This window comes from Diceros bicornis, chromosome 15, assembly GCF_020826845.1.
Source record: "Diceros bicornis minor isolate mBicDic1 chromosome 15, mDicBic1.mat.cur, whole genome shotgun sequence".
Classification (NCBI taxonomy): Eukaryota; Metazoa; Chordata; class Mammalia; order Perissodactyla; family Rhinocerotidae; genus Diceros; species Diceros bicornis.
The window spans coordinates 49,803,142-49,822,274 of NC_080754.1; the positions used below are offsets into that span (position 1 = coordinate 49,803,142).

At 40.7% G+C, this 19,133-nt stretch overlaps 1 protein-coding gene across 5 annotated transcripts in view; it reads right to left on the bottom strand.

Moving 5' to 3' along the window:
* The window catches only part of FNDC3B (fibronectin type III domain containing 3B), a 333,064-nt gene that overhangs the window by 35,248 nt on the left and 278,683 nt on the right, over positions 1–19,133 (bottom strand). For all 5 annotated transcript variants that reach the window (XM_058556347.1, XM_058556346.1, XM_058556344.1 and 2 more), the window contains 6 exons: positions 18,706–18,824; positions 16,857–16,962; positions 15,786–15,958; positions 12,909–13,022; positions 12,430–12,579; positions 7,546–7,826 (listed from right to left, as the gene is read on the bottom strand). In XM_058556347.1, coding sequence (XP_058412330.1) covers positions 7,546–7,826; positions 12,430–12,579; positions 12,909–13,022; positions 15,786–15,958; positions 16,857–16,962; positions 18,706–18,824 — 943 coding nt within the window. The remainder of the gene's footprint in view (positions 1–7,545; positions 7,827–12,429; positions 12,580–12,908; positions 13,023–15,785; positions 15,959–16,856; positions 16,963–18,705; positions 18,825–19,133) is intronic.

A 19,133-nucleotide genomic window follows, 5' to 3' on the forward strand; every position in this document is an offset into this window, starting at 1 on the left:
GATTAAAAACTTTTGCGCTGTTAAAAGAATGAAGACAATCTACAGACTAGGGAAAAGTATGTGCAAGTTATATTATCTGACAAAGGAATTGTCTCCAGAATGTATAAGGACTTCTCAAAACTCAAAAGTAAGAAAACAAACAACCCAACTAAAAAACGGGCAAAGGATTGAACAGACATTCCACCAAGCAGCAATTATTACACGTGGTAAATAAGCTCACGAAAACATGTTCAACATCACTAGCCACTAAGAAAATGCAAATTAATGGGGCTGGCTCCATGGTACAGTGGTTAAGTGCACACGCTCCGCTGCTGGTGGCCCAGGTTTGGATCCTGGGCGTGCACCGACGCACCGCTTGTCAGGCCATGCTGTGGCGGCGTCCCATATAAAGTGGAGGAAGATGGGCATGGATGTTAGCCCAGGGCCAGTCTTCCTCAGCAAAAAGAGGAGGATTGGCATGGATGTTAGCTCAGGGCTGATCTTCCTCACCAAAAAAAAAAACAAGAAAGAAAGAAAGAAAATAAAATGCAAATTAAAACTATAATGAGATACCACTCTGTCCCTATTAAGATGGCTAAAATAAAAAATACTTAATACCATGCTGGCAAAGGCAAGGAGTAACTGAAACGCTCATATTTTGCTGGTGAGAATGCAAAACGGTATATATAGCCACAATGGAAAACAGTTTTCTTATAAAGTTTCTTATAACATTTAACATATGCTTATCATATGACCCAGCAATCCCACTTCTTGGTCTTTAGAGAAATTAAAATTTATGTTCACACAAAAACCTGCACACAGAGGTTTACAGCAACTCTATTCACAATCACCCAAAACTGGATGAATGTCTGCCTCGTACTTTGGAATGTAGGAAACACTTATGTCTGACGAAGTATAGCAAAAATTCCATTGCAAAGAGCCTTACTTCCCCCAGATTCTATTACACTGGGGGCTACATCAGGTCTACTGCAGATAACGCAACGTAAGTCTCCCAGTGTAATGGTGAAAGACGACAATAAACTCTTCCTTGCCTTCCAAAATGAGTCTTATAAAATAGCTTTATGGTATTAATATGAGTTTTTTTCTACGATTGAAAGCAAGAAATTTTCTTGCTTCTTGAGGCATTCTGGTAACAATATTGACTCTAAGCCTAGGAGGCTGAAAAAGCTGAACAAAGACTAAGGTAGTTACTCTCTGTTTTGTTCTGGATGAAAAATGCAGTGTGTGAAAATAACTTCCTAATTCCAGTGAGTGCGCCATGGGACTAATTAGCAAAAAAACACCAACGTGAGGAACAATTCCAAGAATTCTCCTCAGAAGAAACTGACTTTCAAGTTCTACCACAGTAATTAAAGTCTATCCCAAACCCAAACTTGAGAAGTTTTCTCTTCAGCTGAAGTAACCAATTGAAGATGTTCATATTGAAATTTAGATAGGATTTGTAGGGTTTTTTTTTTAAATGTGCATTGTACAGTCATGTACCCCATAACGATGTTTCCACCAACGATGGGCCACACATACAACAGTGGTCCCATAAGATTAGTACCACACAGCCTAGGCGTGTAGTAGGCTATACCATCTAGGTTTGCGTAAGTACACTCTATGCTGGTTGCACAATGACGAGATTGTCTAACAACGCATTTCTCCGAGCATATCCTTGTTGTTAAGCAGCGCATGACTGTATATCAGTTTCTGCAATGTTAAGCTCTGCAAATTAAGTACAAGGGAAATGGTATTTTGCTTTTCAATTTAGGGAAGTGATATAACCCTGAGCACACTCTGTCTTGGCCAGGCTGATGTGAAAAATCTCTTCAAGTGTCCAGGAGTCTGCAATATCCATCAATACACTAATAATACCAATCAAATAAATCAAAATAAGCAGCATATTCTTTATAAATTTTTATTGAAAATCCACTATTAAAATGTCTAACGCTAGATGTCAAATAAATTTCTGCTTCAGAAGATCACAGCCTTCTATAATGCACTTTATATACACACATGCACAATCAAATTTCTGACACTATAAATATTAAAAGAATAACTTTCAAAAAAAACCTTCCTCAACTGGGGAAGGTGACTTCTCAATCATGATTAGCCATCCCAGTGCTTGGGATGTCTCAGAGTGAGAGTGGGGGGACAGTGAGGATAGACTCCCTATCCCCCATGAAGAGTTGGGGTAGGAGAGGCCTAAGAAGCAAGGATGGGGTTTTATAACACCCCCTGCCGCCAGTCTACTATCTAATTATCTAATTAAGAAGAGAAAAATATGAAACAAGAGAATCATCATCAGACAGCTTCTGAAGAAACACAAAATAGTAGTTTAACTACAGAAAACCTCTTTGGAGGAAAAGATGTGCTCAGAGCAAAGCTATTCAGAAAAGGCTTCCTGGAAGGGTAACCTGAGCTGGCTCAGTCACCCTCCCTTCAACCACGCTGCTTCTCCTGACAGCTCCTTGGATACCATGGCCACCATTCTGTCTCCAGGAACTTCCACTGGCTTTTTTTTCATGCCCTGCCTTGACAGAAAAAAAACCTTAAATGTCTCCCATTGCTTAAGGGATAATGCCATATTTCCACAGACACTTCAACCTATAATCTGGTCACAACCCACTTCCCAGCTCATTTCTTCCCTACCAATCATTAGCAACAGATAAAGTTTATGGAATGCTTACTTACTGTGTGTCAGGTCCCATACTAGGTGCCTGAAATCTTATCTAAAACACACAGCAACCCTATTAGGTAGTTAAAGTTACTAGCCTCATTTTATAGATCAGGAACCCGAGGCACAGAGAAGTTAAATAACTTGCCAAAGGTCACAGAGACAATACATGAGGGACCGAGGATTGAAGTCAAGGCTGTCTGACTCCAGTCTGCTACTTCTGAACTACTCAGAACTTGCCTCCTAATAGAGCCCACCTCATCCTGTTAGGATGAAATGATTCATCATTCACTTCTTGGCAGGCTGATGTAACGCTTGACATAGAGTAAGGACTCAGTAAATGTTATTTTCATCCCTATATTTACCTAGCAAAAAGCATAAATGAACATAACAAATCTACCTTAAGTTTTAGTTGTTTGCCAGCTCAGTGTGAGTCAGACAAATAATGAGGCTGCCAAAAACAGTAATTTTAGGCAACCTTAGTAACTGCTCAGTATGGAGAACAAGAGAGGTGACAGTCTTGCTCTGCTCCAAGCCAGTAGCCAGACCATTCCTGGGGGTCTGGGCACTACACGTTAGAGAGGCCATCAAGAAACAGAAATCACTGAATGACGAGGATGGTGAAGGTTACAGAAAACCCATACGAGTGAAGACAGATCCGACTGAAGTGAGGATGGTCAGGCAGGAGGTAGCTGACGTTATCAGATAATGACATCTAGGCCCCTTCTGGGGCTACGAACATGCAGTCTACAGGAGTGGGGCTCAGACATCTGTACGTTGCAAAAGCTCTCCAGGAGACTCTTAAACACACTAACATTCAAGAATCACTCCTCTAGGGCAGAGGTTCTCAAACTTCAACAAGCACCAAAATCTCCTGCAGGGCTAATTAAAGCGCAGTGTCAGGCCCCAACCCTAGAGTTTCTGATTCAGTAGGTCTGGGGTAGGGCCTGATACTCTGCATCTTCACAAGTACCTAGGTGATGCTGATGTTACTACTCCAGGAACCACACTTTGAGAACCACTGCTCTAGACAAAGTCCCAGGATCAACTGAGTCGATTTTAGATTTAGAAAGGTTTTGACAAAATCAAGGGAAACGCTATAAAAATAGAGTTATTCACAAATGGGATGGACTGCCTGGAGAGGAGAAGTGGGAACCACTGTCCCATCACTGGAGGTGCTCAAGCCAGGACACTGGGAAGAGGTGACACCAGGCGATCTTGTCTCTCTCAGCTCACATAGCCTATGACTTCTATGCGGTTGGAAGCATGCAAAAAGCTACGTCTCTGTTTTTAATAACAGTTTTTTTCCCCTCTTCAAACCAAAACACAAATTCAATTTCAAACTCAGTTCTACACTTAAACATAATGCCTTTAAAAATAGCATTGTAATTCCAACCAAATTCCAGACAAGGTGTCACTAAGCCAATGGGTAGTTTTGCAACACCAATGGAGAAGTGACGGATCCACTAGAAAAAGCTTTTTGTGTCAATGGGTTTGCTAGAGAGATGGAGAAGTCTGCCCAGGCAAGACAGAGGAAGAATAAACTCGGTGGGAGAACAATGTGTAACTGCTGAAGGTTTAAACAAAAACAAACAAAAAAAACAAGTCCCTTATCCAAGCCCCATGGCCTACTTAAAATGTTTCATTCCACATTTTTATCCAGAACATCATGATCTGTTCACTTATATTTTAACCAATTTATGGAACAGAAGACGGCAAGGTAAAAGTTGATTGGATCAAAATTACACCTTTAGTTCCCGGAAATATTCATTTTGTATCTCAACATAATTATTGCAATTGTGTTTTTGAAACATAAAAGAACAAGAGTTCTACTATAGGGTACCCAATTATGTACTAAAAAAACTAAATTCCTTAAGTTGTACAAAAAATGATCTTAAATATGAATATTAATCTTAATATCTTAAATATGAACGGTCCAATTTATTTATTGATTGGCCAGCAAAGATTTTGGCAAAATCTTTTTTTTTGGCCAAGAAAACACAATATGACTAGGGCCAAAGATTTGTCTTTTCTAAAGCTATTCAATTTTCATGCACTTTGTCTAAAATGGTATCTTCCAACCTACCCTGTAAGGCTAAGAGATGACATCCTCCCACTGTGACTTTCCACATTCAGCTCAATATAATAGCCTTGCATATTAATAGTGAATTGAATTATTTATGCTACACCCATTAAATACTTTCTAAATAGAACCTTGAGGTTTTCTATCCAAATCTAAGCTCTTTCTTCCCTAGTTCCTACATCACTAAACCATTTAATCTTCTCCATTACAGATTTATCCTCTGAGGTACTTTTTAACATGTCTTTAAATCAACCACTTATGTGGAAAATATTTTTGATAATTTCTACTGTAACTGGCATTTCATCATTAAACAAAGATTCTTGAACTCTAGATTTCTTTCTAGAAGTCCCTTGACTGTATGTTAACTAATAAGTCAACATTCCTCTAATCTCATTCTTCTACAAACCTTAAAGTTTTACAATTGTTGGGCCGGCCCCGTGGCTTAGTGGTTAAGAGCTCGCGCTCCGCTACCGGTGGCCCGGGTTCGGATCCCGGGCGCGCACTGATGCACCACTTCTCCAGCCATGCTGGGGCCGCGTCCCACATACAGCAACTAGAAGGATGTGTAACTATGACATACAACTATCTACTGGGGCTTTGGGGAAAAAAAGGAGGAGGATTGGCAATAGATGTTAGCTCAGAGCTGGTCTTCCTCAGCAAAAAGAGGAGGATTAGCATAGATGTTAGCTCAGGGCTGATCTTCCTCACAAAAAAAAAAAGTTTTACAATTGTTGAAGCTACCTTTAAGGAAGGCACAATGTCAGGAAGAAGTGAAATTCTTGGGCTCATATCCTGCCCCAAAAGCCCTTTCATAACTTCTGTCCTGAATGCTCAGAGGATTGACCTGAGGGTTTGAGTCCACTCTGGGGTAGGCAAGGGTGTGGGTCAGAGTGGACACAAAACCTTCCAGTGAGTCCCTGAACCAGTGTGGCTTCTTCATAGGTTTACTGGCCTGAGAGATCAAGGTCAGGCAATATTCTTAACATCTGGTCTCTCAGAAACAGCTGGGGGATGACATTCACTTGGTCATTTTTCCCCAGAGAAAAACAGTCTGGTTTCCTTAGAGCATCATCATTGGGGAAATTCCCTGAGGTCTGGGTTGAATCATCTCTGAATTTCCTCAGCACCTGATTAGAGTGCTCTAGACACAAAAGGCACTCAGCATTTGGCTAGCAAACAAAAGTGGAGACTGGTTTTCTGAGATTGGCTAAAAGGCTAACAATGAAACAATGCCTCTTCATCTATGTAAGTTGCATCCTCCTTCATTCAGTTTCTATCTCAAGTCTCACTTCGAACCATCCTGACCATTCTGAACCCTGCGGTATTCCTCTCTGAAACGCCATCAGGAGTCTGTACACACTGTTATTTTCAGCCTATGATGTCACAGTCCCCTGCTATCTCAGGCTATTTAAGTGTCCCCCAATTCTGTGAATGCTCTGACAGCAAGGACAGTGTTTATCACTGTTTTGCAGATCCACTGTGCATAGTCACTATGCCTGCAAGAGATTTCTTAAAAGAATGAAAGAGTAAACAAACAAAAAATTGTCATTGTTCTAAAAAGCAAACAAATATACTTATTATAAATTATTCACGAAAGATATCGGAAGAGAGAGAAACGATAGAGAGAATATGATATGCAGGACTGAACTTCTGTATCTTACAGCTGATTAGCTGATTTCTTTCTTCAGCTTCTAGGGATAAAAAAGGTGGTCTACCAGACCATAGAACTAGAAAACACTGCAGAAACAAAAAAGTGAAACGGTAAACTCTTTGTTAGCAGGAAATTTATCTGCCTGCCCTTCACTCTCCCTGCCCTACCCCCTAGAAGAACTAGTTTTGTTGGATGATGATCTTGATGATGATGAAAATTACAATGCATGTTAATTGTGCACTTGCTGTGTACTGCTGGGCCCTATATAAGCATTTAATATTCATTTATTTAGTCCTTACAACATTCTCATGAGGTAACATCTTGTTCTCCTCACTTCACAGAAGCAGCAGCTAAGACACAGAGAGGTTAAGTTCTTGCCTCAAGACACAGCTGACGACCTCAATCTGAATCCATGCACTACTTCACCTCTTTGAGAAACCCCTTTCAGTATGACAAAGGGCATGCCCTGACAGGGCACACCTGAATAACCACAGATGGTTCCTGCACTCCTCTAACGACCTGGTCTCACGCATCGAAAAACTGTTTGGAGTGAGTTAGGGCAACCTGGAGAAGGAGCTGCATGATGTGAAATGTTAAGAGTCCATGTTGGAGAAAAAGGTGTGTGAGAAGAGGAAGGTGAGGTGGCTGGCTCCCAGGCAGTAAGTCCGGGGGAAAGAGAGAATGCAGATGTTAATCGAGTTTAGCTCGGTGGTGTGTGGTGTAACTTCTTTCCCTGGCCCCTTGTGAAATCCTGAGTAAAAGCCACCTCACAAATGCTTTGTAACATGATGTCTGCTTTGAGGGAGTCAGAAGAATGGAGGAACCCTGCGTCAGAGGCGGGCAAGTACATGGTGAGGACAGAGGGTGTCCACAGAGAAGGATGAGTCACAGAAAAAATACAAAGAAAAGTGGTTACCAAGAGACCATGGGGGAGGAACTGATTTAAAGTGGTAGGTGATATCCCCCCTCAGAGGTTAGACATTGTATACATTTGTAACCAACTCATGAAGCATAAAGCATTACAAGTTTTAAAACTATATTTGCATTTAGTACTCTCAAATTCATTAAGAGTGGCTAGAATTCACCCATTTGGCCTTTAGACCCAAGTGCTGCTGTGTTGAGGCAGCTTTATTTCTGCTACCTTGCACTCACCGGTAGGTGGTTTCTGGAAGGAGATCTTTCATAATGTGGGAGGTGGTGTTGCCCACGGTGACACTAGTGTCTCCAAGATCAATATTGTAGGCAAGGATTTCAGACCCATTATTGCACGGCTCTTCCCAGTTCAGTACAAGGCACACAGAAGGTGAATCGGGGTAGGCATTGAGGGTCTCCTCCTCCAGGACACAGAGAGTGGAGACAGGGTCGGGGGCAGATGCTGGTGTCTGGCAAAGGACAAGCTCACTGTACGGTCCTGCTCCAGCTTGATTGACAGCCTAAAAACAGAACAGCAAGACAAAGTCCTCATTACCCCACTAGCACTTCCTAATGCCTTCACGTTAGGTGCTGTTAAATAAATTTAAACATACGATTTACTTCTAGAAACGTAGGTGGAGATAAATCTTAACAACTGTTCACTTTAATGACCACTTTCCAAAAAACGCCAATCACCCCTTTTCTGCTAATAAAGCAAAAGATAACATCACCCCATCACCTCTTAATAAAAATGGTTTTAAAATAACACGATATTTGCACAGCTCACTTCATTTTATATATTGCCTTATGCGATCTTCACACTAGCTGTCAGAGGTAGATATTAAATGGCAGGTATTCTTACCTGCCTTTCACAGAGGAGTGAACTCTAAGTCAGATTAAATAATTCAGGCCCCAGATTCAGAGGCAAACCTGGGACTGGAATTCAGTAATCTGACTTTTGATTGGAAGAGCTATAGGAATTTCAGAAAAGATATGTACTGTTTTCCAGGTGAATGCTAAAGTCATATCTGATATCACTGCTCAGCCCTCGTCTGACTTCACCGGAGCGCCATAGCTGACACCTCACCACTCTTTCAAATACTTATCTCCTTGGTCTCCAGGACCTGTACTCTTGTTTCTACTTATCTGCTGCTGCTTCTCAATGCTCTTTGCTGGTTGCTACTCATCACCGATCTCTCAACACTGGAGGCCACCAGGGCTCAGGCCTTGGACATCTCTTCTTTTCTATCTCTGCTCAAATTCTTGGAGATCTCGTCTTGTCTCGGGGGTAAATGCCGTTTACATCCTACTCGCAATTTATTTGTGTAGCTCAGCCCTCTGCCTTGAATGCCAGCTTAGTATATCCAACTGTCTTTTGAATATCTCTACTTGATGTCAAATAGGAATCTCAAACTCATACCCACACGTCTCTTCCTGTCCACCCTGTCACTTCTCACCAAAAACTCCACTGCACCCCCTGTAGTTTTCCCCATCCTTCAAGTCCTATCTCTGAGTCACTGTTGGACATCTTTCTTCCTCTCATACCCTTATTCAAGCCACCAGCACATCCTGCACGACCATCCGAGTCCAACTACACTCTTCTCATCTGGTTACTGTAACGACCTCCTGACTGGTATCTGTGTCAGCCCCTGCCCCATAGTCTATATTCACAGCAGAGTGATACTGCTTGAATCCCGAACGGCCTCCCACCATATTTAGAATACACTTCAGAGTCCTCAAAGCAGCCTACAAGACCCTATCTGATTTGCTCATCATCACCACCCTCCCAAAAACCCATTACCTCTCTGACTTTGTCACCAACTGCTCTCCCCTCACTTACTCTGCTCCAGCCACACAGGCTTCCTTGCTGTCCCACAGGGACACCAAGTTTGCCCCACCTCAGGGCCTTTGCACCTTGCTGTCCCTTCGGTCCAGAAAGCTTCTTCCCTAGACATCTGCACAGCTCGCTCCCTCACCTCCTTCAGGCCTGCTCTCAAGTGCTGGCTTCCCAGCGAGCCCACTCAGCATACCGAATTTAAACCTGCACTCACCCCACCCCCCTGATCCTTCTCGTTCCCTATTTCCCTTCTTTGCTTTAGCTTTCATCATAGCCTTTATCACCAACATAGCATGTATTTCACTTAATTACTCCCCTGATTAGAACGTAAGTTCCATGAGGGCAAGGCTACCTGTTGGTTCACTGTTCTACCCCCAGCCACGAGAAGAGTAGCTGACACAGAGTATGTGCTCAATAAATGTTATTAAAAATATATATTTTTCCTTATAAAGAGAAAAACATTTGGCTGCCTCCTTACAAAAGTGAATGTACTCTAAAACCTAGTTCTCGTTTACTTCACAGGAGAGCTTATGAAGACAAATTACAAACTAAAGGAAAGTGGTCTGAACTCTTAAATTAAAGGTTCAAAACAAAACTTACGCCACCTGCGTATTACTGTTAATTTCAAAGAAGCAAGCTAAGAGCATTCATTTGCTATCAAATCACTTTTAAAACTCTACTGTAATATTTTGTCATATCTAGTCCTATTTCATGACAATACTTCAACTCTCTTTTTGGTAAAATTTTAATGTCACAATTTATTTTATGAGTAGGTTAAGAGATTTTATTTTTGGATACAAATTTATGACAGGGGCAGAAAAAGAAGACACTGTGGAGCCCACTGTTCACATCAACCAAGACTTTATATCACCAGGTAACAGAAGGAAAAGTACATGGCTTTTGGAACTTAGTCCAAATCTTGATTCCATGATTTACTAACTGTGTGATCTTAGGCAAATTAATATCTGAGTCTGCTTCCTCAGATGTAAAATGGGGACAGTAACACCTAAGTCATAGGATTATTGTAAAGATTAAGTTAGTTAACATGTAAAACCCTGGCAGAGTGTCAGGCCAACAATCGCTGCTTCACTTCTCTCCTTCCCGCTGGGAAAACCAAGAGCAAAATAATTTTTCCTACTTAAAAAAAAAAATAAATTTACATTTTGGACTAATTTTAGATTTACTGAAAAGTTGCAAAAATAGTACAGAGGAATTTCCATATATCTCTCCCCTTGCTTTCCCTAATATTAACACCTTATATAACTACAGAACAATGATCAAAACCAGGAAATTAACATTGGTACAACAGTATTAACTACATATAGACCTGATTCAACTCTTATCAATTTCTCTAATAATGTTCTTTTTCTATTCCAGGATCCCATTTTCTTTTCTAGCTTCATTCTATGGAAAATGCTTTCTTGATTTACACCAGTTATTATTACCAGTTTTCAAACGAAACAATTCAGAAGAACCTTTTACTAAATAAGAGTCTGCCTACAATATACAGTATGCCTTATGTGAATAGAATTACTTTGGTGCTTTGCTTGTTAATTAAAATATTCCTAAGAAAGAATATAAAAATTCAAAAATTCCTGAGCAAAACAAGAAATGTTTCACCCAATTTTTATAAAACACGTATATAGGTATTACAGTGATTTCATTTTTAAGGTGCTGAATATTCAGGTTTAACCTGTGTAGTAATGTCAAATGAAAATAATTCATATTTGGCCCACAGATACCAAGACATCATTATACGTTGAGGAGACCCTTTTCCGGGCAATAATTCTTTAGCGTAGCAACAGTGGCCTTAAAGTACTCTTCCCTTCATAGGGTCTGACTCATTTTATGACAAACGAGTATAGACATTTGAAAATATTTTCCACTTTTAACTACCAAAAGGATTATTACGCAGGCTCTATTCTTACCAACGTATCTTTTAAAATGCAGTTTTGGGAAGTCAGTGCTAAACAACATATACCCTGAAAGGAAAAAAGGAAGTAGAATGTTTTAAAGAGAGATCAAAACTCGAAAAGCACAGTGAAGTTCTTTCCTGTGGTGGCAGATGCTGTTTATTTATATCCCGCCTTGTTTCAAAAACAGGAGAATAGCACATAATTTAACCTTTTCCCAATGACTCAGCATCACTATTATAAAGCTCAGATGATGTGCTATGACCCTGACTCACTGACAAAGGGTTAATTATGTCCCAGGAGCTTCACTGAGAAGGAAGGAAGGTGTATAACAAAAGAGTTTAATCAGAAATGTTTATGATGAAGCAGCCTTCAGAATTTAGCAGAAAAGCTTCAGTTGATCTGGAAAATTAACTTACGACGGGAATATTTTCTCCAAAGAGGCCAGAGACACTGAGTGTCGATACTTGGAATAAGCAATTTGATCCACGACTTAAACCAGGTGGAAACCTAAATCTGGCATGTTTACTTCTTTATCTATTTAAATCTAAATGTGTGTGAAGACAGAACTCTTCAGAGTCAAGACCCATATCTGATTAATCGTTTTCTCTCTCCTGTTGATCATCCTGATCATCCTTTGATTCTGGCATGATGTAGTGCTCAAGAAACGTTACTGAACAAATGGGAAGAAAAGGACCAAAAAACCCTGGTTTCTCAGAACGACAGGCTTTACAAAGGGACAAAAGATCATTTATTCAAGTGAATAAAGTAAATCCGTGACTATTGTCACCCATAAGGGTTAGGCTATGTGCCTACTGTTCCTGATGTTATTCTATTTGGATTCTCACGTGGAAGCTTACAGATCACCAGCCTTGTTCATGGGCACTGGGACGTGGGAGGTGGGTCCTGTAATCTAATGCAGACTAGTTCAAACTACTCTAATATTTGTTTTTGCCTCCACTTAAGAGCTGGCATATGAATTTTCCGTCATTTGCCAGTTCTCAGTGGCTTTCCCACTGAAATGTGCATCTTGGAGGAATTCAGACAGAAGGCATCTTCCCTAAGGAGCTGTGCTACCTTGGCCTTGGGCTTGGTCATTTACTCAGTGAAGCGACAAACAACGAAGATGCAAGGGTGTGGAGAAGTAGTGCGGAGAAGAATCTGGTTTTGTTCTTATGTTTTAGGATCTCCTAGACAAGCAGAAATTAACTGTAAAATACCAAAACAATTAAATTTATTTTTATTTAAAAGGACCCTTTTTTCCCTATCACCCCTCCTGATAGCCTCCATCACCAGCCTTTGAGTAAGTTTCCTCAAGAGGCTTTTCATGGAACAGCAGCGTAGGTGAGTAACATCCGAGTGAAGTCAGCCCACCTGTAGTCTAGAGCAATACTGTGCAGCAGGCAGCAGATCCCTTATTTCGAAGCCAGTGTCTGTCCCGTGATAAATGAGTTCTAAGGATTCTTCATCTTCTCCCCATTCCAACCTGTACTCGGAGATGTCGGCACCAGAGCTTTCAGGACTCTGGAAAGCATCAATCAACGTAGTCAATAATTTCACTGCAAAGAAACTCCTATGATGTTTGTGTTCAATTAACTAAACTGGGAAAGAGCAAGATGCCCCAGGATATTTCAAATACATACAAAAGAAAGGCATGAAAGAGATCCTCAATTTCCTCTCAATTCTGACCAACAGCAAAATTTCCACAACCCTAAATGATCCAAGCAAGTGCCAGTGGAGATCACAGTGTAAAAATCACCACTATGTGAATTTTGACTTGGTAGGTTCCTCATCACTAGAGGCAGATCAAGTAGAAGAAACAGAAATTGCTGAAGAACATGGGCCTGACTTACCTCCCAACTCACCAGGACACATCCGTCAGGCGTACAAGAAACGGCAGGTGCTTTGCACCGTCCAGGAGGCCCTGCAGCAGTGGTAATTTCTGAGACATCAGAATAGGGGCCATACTGAAAGAGAGGAACACACACACCCGTATGTATGTATGTGACGCTCGTATGGATGTGTGTGTGTGGACACACGTGTATGTGTTTGTGCGTGTGTGCATATGCAAGCTTATAAGTAAATAAGGGCTAGGCTAACACCATCATCAACACAACTGATTAAAAAATATTACCTAATGGTTTTCACCTTCAATTGAATGTGTATAGGTTTTTTCCTACATACATTCCCTGAGTGGTACCTGTCTATTACACGTGTATATTCTTTTCATTCAAAAGGCTCAGAAAGTTGGTGTACCAAATATTTTTCCTTTACTGTGACATCAGAAACAAAAATATTCAGATTTTTGACACACCACGGCATTGTGCTTTAACATTTCTCAGAGGACATCAAAGAAAACTAAGTCAGATGCACACTGCAGTTTTTTATTTATTTATTTGTTTGTTTATTTATGTGAGGAAGATCGGCCCTGAGCTAACATCTGCCAATCCTCCTTTTTTTCTTTTTTTGCTGAGGAAGACTGGCCCTGGGCTAACATCCATGCCCATCTTCCTCCACTTTATATGGGACGCTGCCACAGCATGGCTTGACAAGCAGTGCGTCGGTTCGTGACCGGGATCCGAACCGGAGAACCCCGGGCTGCCTCAGCAGAGCGTGCGCACTTAACCGCTTGCGCCACCGGCCAGCCCCTATTTTTTTTAGAAGACTTTTTTTTTTTGAGGAAGATTGGCCCTGTGCTAACATGTGTTGCCAATCTTCCTCTTTTTCTTTTTTCTCCCTAAAGCCCCACTACATAGTTGTGTATCATAGTTGTAGAGTTGTAGCTCTTCTATGTGGGATGCTGCCTCAGCATTGCTTGATGAGCGGTGAGTAGGTCTGCTCCCAGGATCTAAACCAGTGAACCCTGGGCAACCTAAGCAGAACACACAAACCCAACCGTTACACCACCAGGCTGGCCCCAACACTGCAGTTTGATTGTTAAGGCACAAAAATCTACTTGGAACTGTTGGTTATAAAATTCTGAGTATTTCTTCTAGATACTGGTATTTTCCCTTTTGAAAATTAATGCTCCTGTGAATGTTTTCTTAGCATGCCCCACCATCTCAACTATTAGGAGGTTTATACTGCACGTCTTTTTTCCATCAGTGACCACAATGCTCAGAGCCAACCACCACTGAGATTTAAAATATTTCACGAGAGCCATAAGCACCCAATTCAATAGTAGAATATGTGATAATTCAAAGAGTTGGGGCAAAGAGTGAAATAAAATAAATTCCCAGGCTAATGAACTACGTAACTAGTTTTTCAAAATGGGAAAGAAGATTTAAAAAAAACACAAAACACCTCTCACATTTTCCAAGATAACTTGCAAATATACTTGGGGGTGGGGGTGCACGGGGAAGAGAAGTACTCTGAAATGGACAGCAAAAGGAGACTATAAGTCAAATACATGGTTAACTTCCAATACAACAGGAACAAACCAGGCTGAAGATAGCTTGTTTATATGATAAATTAGTGAAAGGGGAGAGAAAGTAAAACTCAAATCAGTCTAGTTGCACATTTATCTTTGTTATGGTAGAAGTCCCCTGAAAAGTTGATGGGGAAAAGGGCAAAAACATCAGTAAAATAAAGTTTCTGCAATTCTGTGATCATCACTATCCATCCTCTTTTGATTTACATAATTATAAGTTTGGGTGTATGGGCTTTCTTATCTTCTCATCAATACACTTTTACGTTTAGTTTTGTGTTTTTTAAAAAATTTAAATATCTGTGCTGTGTCTGAAATTCTTTCCTAATGGAGAATTAGAAGAAATCCAGCTCCTGTCATAGGTCTGAGATCCTACTTCAGACCAAATGTTTTCACAGTCAGCTGTGGCTAACATGAAACGGATTCAACAGACACAGATTTCACTTCTGAATTGTTGAAGATGACCACCAAGAACTAGAAAAAGTCATTGTCGCTTCCTGTCACTGTCAGCTGAGCTTTCTTATTTTCAAAATTTTCAACAATTAATTACATCTATTTATTTGCATGGAACGCATCCATGCACATCACAGCACTTTGGGGGGCTCTGGCAGCAGTCTGCTTCCCTCACACCCATCTGCCTTCTTTCATGTTTCTGCCCACCTCTGACACACCAACAAGCCCTACATTTCTGAATCATCTAGTTCTCATCATGAATCTTCCTAAAATTCACATCATTCTGCAATTAAAAAAAAACAAAACAAACATCTTTGTGGATAGAATGCAGACACAAATAATTTAAATCTCAAATAGTCCACCTCGACAACTCCAAATGGAGCAGTAGAAGGAAGGGTCAGAAAGTTCTATAGTCTTCACTTTGAAACAAAAGAAAAACAAGTAAGCTGGCCTCCTTGCCCTCTACCCCAGTCCAGTTGTGAAAACTGACCTAAGACACTGCTGGGTGATTTAGACAACAAGGTAAAGGAGTATTATGTGTCCTAATTTCCATAACTAATTAATATAGTCAATGAGAAAATAAGAAATTATTTTAAAAACTACCAAAAGCATCTAAAGGATGATGTTTTTATTAACCTTGAACTCCATCTTAATGATATGAGGACAAAAGAAACAAAATTTCCAATGCTGGGTCTGTATGAAATCGCAATATATCAATTCAGAAAGAAGATTCTACATACACTTCTTTAATGGTTGTCAAGCTAAGACAGACACTGCTGAGGAATTTCAGGATAGAAAGGAAAGTGCTAGAACCTTCTATTTTGGTTATGGTGTGTAACCTTATACTCACCCCTCCATCATTCAGCGCCCTCACTCTGAAACGGTACACGGTTCCGGGAAGCAGGTTGCCAACAGTGCACTCGAGCTCCGGCCCATGGTACACCTCGGAAGCTACATCCTTGGGTTCCGTCATCTCCACACTGTACTCCGAGACCTCACAGCCACTTTCAGAGGCAGGAACATCTGGGAATGGAGAATGTTTTTCATCTTAGAATATTTTTGTACTTCCAGTTGATCGTATCACACTTGATTTTCCACAAGGTTTGCAAAATATCATGTAGATGGCCTGTCCTCAATATCTCTTACAGAACAAGCCCCATGCCAAAAAAAACGATACAAAAGAAAAAGTTTCTGAATGATGTTATAGATACTTTCCAAAGCAAGTACATTTAATTACACTAACAAAATAATCTCAAAACCATAGAACTATGAGGCAAATTTCTTTACATTCTAATGCAAGGTAAAGGAAAGAAACAGAAGAAAATCTCTTTAACTTGAAACCAAAGGACACATTAAATCAAGATGGAGGACTCAAAATTGGAACAATATTTTATTATATCTTAGACAGAAGTGGTGGAGAAAAAGTCTGATAAGAGTTCTGCAGGTTTATGTTTGCAATTTTACATGCTGGAAACTGCTGACACAACAGGAAATGCTAATACAGCTTGAGTCAATACTACAAAACACCAGGACCCACACATGACAAAGCAGCAAAGACGAGGAGGAGTGAGATGTTACCTTATGAACCATTTCTCGGTTTAATCTCGAAATTGAGCACATCTTTTCTTTTACGAATAAAGTTGAAAAATTCCTGAAAAAAAAACTAGCTGCTCTGAAACATTTTCTAGAAAAGTGCCCTCCCTGCACGTGCGGCACCATCAGGAATAGGAGGATGAACAACAGCGCAGGGGAGAATACAAACCCAAGCCAACGTACATTAAAAAGAATATGGACATTTTCAACAGAAACAAATACGGCTTTCAGAAGGAAGACTTGCAACTTAATTACAAAGCGTTAAGTCTTAACCTCAATCTCCAATTGTCCAAACTGTCAATGTCAATGTGAAGATTGGTTCACTCACCCCACTCTAAGTGGACTTCTTTGTGCTTTGGTCTACCCAAAACCCTCGGTGGTCGACACTGACCTGGTGCAATGCTTAGTGTGCGAACAGGGAGACTTTCAGAACACTGTGGGAGAAACACCAGAGAGAATCATCTCTTAGTTACTGTGAATTTATTAGACGTCTATATAACAGGCAAATTCCACCCCGTAACTGTAAATGCTACCAAATGGGGGTTACACATTGAATGTGTACATGTTTTTTTAATGAAATAAGATATTCACGTGCGTGTTTTAAGTGTGGACATATACTGCATATGGCACTGGTAAAAATGAGTATTTCTGAAGTCAGATTCATAGACATGAGTGTTGTGTATCCCAAGCACACAATTATTTTCCTTTACACCAAAATCAGAGTGACCCTTCAATGAGGACAGAAGAGAACACAAAACAACAGCTGGATAAAATTTTTAAATGGTGCCATAAATGGTCAACCCTCCACATACAGAGCAGAAAAGCAAATAAAGTCAATATTAATCAACCGAGTCTGACATTAACCAGCAGGTCCTGTTAATGCTGAAGTTAGTAGGCCTTCTTTTTGCAGGATCTGGTTGTCCAAAGCTGGTGGTGTGGAAGTTCACCCCCTTTTTTAGACAGGAGAAAATAAGGTAGAGCTATACAGCTCAACCAAACTCGTTCCTCTTCCTGGGGAGAAGTGGTGCAGAAGAAACATGCTCCACACATTCAAGGAACACCGCTGCCTCTGTCAGTGCCTCACACACAGGAGGCACTGCGGACAATCTGTGGCTTTGATGTGGCTATAGCCCACCCTGGGAGGCACTCCAGAGCCCTGGCACTGCACAGACATGGTCTAACTGGACCTTCTTTTCTCAGGAGTGTGTCTGTATGGACAGTCTAGACGTCGCAGTACCACTATCCTGGAGGGAAAAGAAAATAAACACAAGACGACGTGGGAGGTGGCTTGCCTGGCAAAATGGGGCACCCTAGCGGCAGGTATTCTCTTGAAAGGTCAACCCAGCACAGGTCTATTAGCCACCATCAGCCTCTCTCTCAAAATTAATAGCTTCACACCATAATGTTGAATATCTCTACAATAAAAATGTCTTTTACCATCTTGCCTCTCACTTTATGAATGTAAGTTAAAGCCATTTAGATAATAACTCTCTCATTTCTAGAGCACTTCGTGTGATTTATTAGATTATTTGGAGGCTACGAGAACACTGTGTGTTTGAAACCAAGGCTCCTGACATGTTAACTGGTTGGTCTAAGGTCATATAAATAGCAAACAAGAGAACTGCTGCTGCCTACAGATGTGTATGCTGGGCACTGCACCATCACAGAGGTGCCATTCAGCTCATAGATTTATATGGTTTTTACAATAATTTTCCAGCAGGTGGCAGCAAAGTACCTCAAGGAAAGTATGTGTCATATTCTTACAAAACTGCCAAATGTAGTAACAGCAGAGCTGTGCTGGAGGTCATACCTTTTTGACTCTAAATTCTATGCTTTTCTAGCATTGCAGTAACTGAGGTTTCCTTATTTAGCTAACACAAACTCCAGGCCACCATCAATTTTCAACTGTCATATGTGATCATGCCAAAGTCTTCTCAAAAATAACTAAGTGACAGATGTACCCAAAAGTACCACAATTCAGTGGAGAATCATTTGGGCCTATCTTTTTATGTCCTCTAGAGCATAAGTCAAAAACCCCTATTTTTCATTTCATGATGTGATGCCATGGCAGGTTTTACCAAGATACACTTTTAAATAGCAATTTTATTCTGATGTTATAGATAGGTTGTCTGAAATTGACCAAAGACGTTTACTTTTTATACTGAAACAAAACCAACCTGACTGTGTCCACCAGTACTGATGCAGCATGCTCGGAGTTTGTACAAAGTGCCTGGTTTCAAGTGAGTGAAAGTGTGTTCCGTAGCCGATCCACTGTACGCCACTTCCCACTGACTCGCTGTAAAACAAGACTCGTGTGTGAGCTGACGCCTTCTGTGAAGACGTAACAGTTATCAAGCATTACTGATCAGAAAAAGCTCTAAGCGGTTTCCGCGAAAACCAGCATCTCCTATTCTTTTTTCTTTAATAGCAAAGCGCTCGCTTTCCATTTTCTTTACCAAGTTAAATACTAAAATAACATGGCTCATTTTTAATACGTAGTCTTGCTGGCTAGACTGCTTAATATCACCATTATTACATTTGCTGACTATGAGGTTTGGATGCTGGAAACCACACAAAGTCTGCACTTGGCACGGTGGGTAGTGGT